The sequence below is a fragment of the Ipomoea triloba genome, chromosome 10, assembly GCF_003576645.1.
Source record: "Ipomoea triloba cultivar NCNSP0323 chromosome 10, ASM357664v1".
Taxonomy (NCBI): domain Eukaryota; kingdom Viridiplantae; phylum Streptophyta; class Magnoliopsida; order Solanales; family Convolvulaceae; genus Ipomoea; species Ipomoea triloba.
In genome coordinates, this window is record NC_044925.1 from 2189609 (window position 1) to 2193677 (window position 4069).

The 4069-nt window shown below is 37.0% G+C and overlaps 1 protein-coding gene across 1 annotated transcript; it reads left to right on the top strand.

Moving 5' to 3' along the window:
* Positions 1 to 348: 348 nt before the first annotated feature.
* Positions 349 to 1970, top strand: LOC116032665 (senescence-specific cysteine protease SAG39-like). Its single transcript, XM_031275340.1, has 2 exons — positions 349 to 836; positions 1189 to 1970. Exons 1-2 carry the CDS (start codon positions 410 to 412, stop codon positions 1779 to 1781), a joined length of 1020 nt encoding a protein of 339 aa, XP_031131200.1. The 5' UTR covers positions 349 to 409; the 3' UTR covers positions 1782 to 1970.
* The last annotated feature ends 2099 nt before the right edge of the window (positions 1971 to 4069 follow it).

Here is a 4069-nt window from a genome sequence, read left to right on the forward strand (position 1 = left end):
GATTATATTTTTCATTGGAAAGGTTTAAACAGCTAATTACAGTAGAGTGCCCATATTGCCCATGGTTCTATATTATATATCATAGCATTATATTGCATGCAGCGTCTACGGAATACGAACTTCTTCAATTCATTCTCCTTTCTAACATGCCGGCCGGCCGGCTGCCTTTTCCGATCCGATCCATGGAATTGAATCTTCTTCAATTCAATTCCGTGTTAAGATTCAGTGAGAACGCAAATGCAAATGCAAATGCAAAGCCAGCTAACTCTATAAATAACGAACCAACCCAATGCTGCATGGCATTCAATTCATTCACAGATCTTTCGATCATTGTTAAGTTAGTTTATACATTACAAACATTCTTTAAGCTAATTAGTTAAGTTTGCATTATATACATTTATTGTCAACTATGGCTTCTTCCAATAGCAGCTTGAAGTTCATCGTTGCTCTCGCACTGGTGTTTGCCACATCGGCTTATTTAGCCACATCTCGAACACTATATGATTCATTGATGGTGGAGAGGCACGAGCAGTGGATGGCTCAATATGGGCGTGTTTACACAGACGAGTTAGAGAAGGCAAAGCGATACAATATTTTCAAAGGAAATGTGGAGTACATTGAGTCCTTCAATAAGGCAGGAACCGAGCCTTATAAGCTAGGCATCAATCAATTTGTGGATTTGACAAACCAGGAATTCCAAGCATATCGGAATGGGTATAAATTATTGCCGTCTTCCAAAAAGCTGTTTAGGTATGAAAATGTTGGTGTGGTTCCAGCTGCGGTGGATTGGAGGACGAAGGGAGCTGTTACTCCAGTTAAAGATCAAGGCCAATGTGGTAAGTATTATAATTTATAAGTAAGATAAAGTGTTTAATTACTAGTACACCAAAAGCTTGTAATTAAGGCACAAATTTATTACCTAATTACATTATGCTGAAATTGGCCCTTTACCTGCCCCGCCCAACAATCTCCTAGTCTCTCAACATCATCCAATCTCAATGCTCTCACTGAAACGGTTACATGGTGCTAAACTTGACCCTAATATCGCAACATATTTCCAAAAATTAGGGTGCTGGACTTGACTCTTACCCACCAATTCTGTCAAACAATTTCTCTAATCACATCGCGCTAGATACCTAAACATTTATCATATCCATCTAATTGTAAACTTACATACATGTTATATAGGATCTTGTTGGGCCTTTTCGGCTGTTGCTGCCGTGGAAGGAATCACCAAACTCTCAACCGGTAAGTTGATGTCATTGTCGGAGCAAGAGCTCGTAGACTGCGACGTAAAGGGCGAAGATCAAGGCTGCGAAGGAGGCCTAATGGACGATGCTTTCCAGTTCATAATAAACAACAAAGGCCTCACAACCGAATCCAACTACCCATACCAAGGAACCGACGGCTCCTGCAAGAAAAGCAAGTCATCCAACAGCGCGGCAAAGATCACCGGCTACGAAGATGTCCCCGCTAACAGCGAGTCCGCCTTGGAGAAGGCCGTGGCCAAGCAGCCCGTATCCGTGGCCATAGACGCCAGCGGAGCGGATTTCCAGTTGTATTCTAGCGGCGTCTTCACGGGAGAATGCGGGACGGACTTGGATCACGGCGTGACGGTAGTTGGTTACGGGAAAACGGAGAATGGGACTAAGTATTGGTTGGTTAAGAACTCGTGGGGGACAAGCTGGGGTGAGAAAGGTTACATTAGAATGCAGAAAGACATTGACGCTAAGGAAGGCCTTTGTGGTATTGCCATGAAAGCATCATATCCAACTGCTTAATTCATTCACTAAACCTACCCATCCGCCCATTAATTTATCTTAATTGTTTTCTTCAATCTTGATTTCGTGTGTTTCATATAATTTTAATGCATACTCTACTGTATTAGATTCATATTGTACTGGATCGGATTTATTCATATTTTTTCCATAATAATAAATAAAGGAAACGTTGCTGTCTTCTTATGCAAAGTTCTTATGTGTTGTATTCTCAAAGTTTCCTACTATTCATCTATCTACCAGAATTGCAAGATCAACAAACTTCAAAACAAATTAATGTGTAAATCTTTATGGTATTAAAAAAGTTTTAAATTGGTCTGCGCAACCCCATCTAAGTTGGTCTGTCCGTTGGCTTAATAACCACGAAGATTTTAGTTCAACTCCTAGTGGGAACAGTCTATTGACATTCTTAATTTGAGCCGTAGTCTATTGACCTTTTTTTGTTTGAGCCTGTTACCTATGGACAACCTAAGTTAGTTTTTCTCATTGTGATCCTTTGTCGGGTTTATTCAATACATACCTTTGGATAGTGACTATGAGTTTCTCTTGTGATCCAAAAAATTTCAAATCAGTTCTACAAAATTTTGGTAACACAAGTACAATACAATTGATTGCCCTTGAATATGCTCAAACGCAATAGGCATTGGCACCATTAATTAACAGCTAATGTACAAAATTAGAGTCCTCCTCGCCATCAAAGCAGCGTCTACGGAATTCGAACTACATTGTCGTTATCATTTGTCAGATAAAATAGGAGAAACAGTATTTTATCTACATAGAGAATAACTGAATAGAATTTATTTATTTATTTCAATTAATATAAATATTTAAAAAATTTCCTAATTGATGGAACCCCAATGGTGAAGACATTGATTCTTTGGACCGAAAAAAATTTGAGAAAGTATAGAATAAATACTACATTATGAAGAATCATGAGTCAAGGGTTCGATTCTTGGATTTGGGATCAACCTTAAATCTCCAGGCCAGCTGTCTCACCTGATAGAAGTGCCTACAGTCCAACGAGGGGATTAGTCACCGTGTTCGACGGTGGAACCCTGGGCTACATCCAAAAAAAATAAAGAATCATGAGTGTTTAAAAAAAAATTATTAGAAAATATTTTCTCCTAATTGATCTCACTGTTTAATTTAAAATAATTTTAGGAGGATAATTTTGGATTACTCAATGGTTCCTTAGAAAATACGAAAATGACTTTTGGTTTTTAGATTTTTCGGTGTTTAAAATATTTATTCTAGTTCACCCAAAAATGTCTAATTTGAAAGAAAATATCATTCATAAATTTTTTATCGGAAGACATTTTCTATATTCTTTATTTTTCCGTATTTATTATTTTCATAATCTCATTCCAACCTATATTTCAAATTATTATTACCACCAAATCACAACCACCATCACCATCACCACCACTACCAACACTTATTATTGTTGTTGTTTTATTTTATTATTATTATTATTATTATTATTATTATTATTAGGAAAATGAAATAAATAAATAAAAATACAATTTCTTACCTTACACCAAACAAAACTAAAAAAAGATAACGTTGTAATCTTGAGCCAAACATTAAAATGAATCACTTTTTAAAAATCATTTTTTGAAAAAGATTTTCCAAAATTTCAAATAGACTCCAAGCCTTCTCCAATAGTTGATTTTAAGCAAATTTTAGAATAGTAAATGGGGTTTTATGTGCTTTTTTGCAGGTTGGGGTGGGTCCTACTTGGGAAGACTACTGCCCTCACGCGACGCAAATTATATGGTGGACCATGGTCCACAATGCATTGTGGACCGTGATCATAGCTGATACTGCAGTTGTGTTAAACGGATACTGCAGTTGTGTTGAAAAGATACTGCAGTTGTGTTAAAAGAAACTGCAGTTGCACAGAATAGAAGCCATTCATCCATTCAACACAACTGCAGTATCCGTTCAACACAACTGCAGTTCCAGATGGATGACACGTCCTCTGTTCCGCGCAACTGCAGTTCCCTTTCAATACAACTGCAATATCCTTTCAACACAACTGCAGTATCAGTTCAACACAACTGCAGTATCAACCATGACCCATTGTGGACCATGGTCCACAGTATAAGTACTGCTCACGCGGATTTCGCGCCCGCATGGGCGCGTAATTACTGTTTTTTTTAAAATTTATTTTTTCAGTTTTGTTTGTTTGTTTTGTTTTTTACTTTTATTTTTTTTTCTCCACCCTATTTTCTCTTTCTTATTCACACTCACAAAAACTTCTCCAAAAAAAAAAAAAAAAAAAAAAAAAA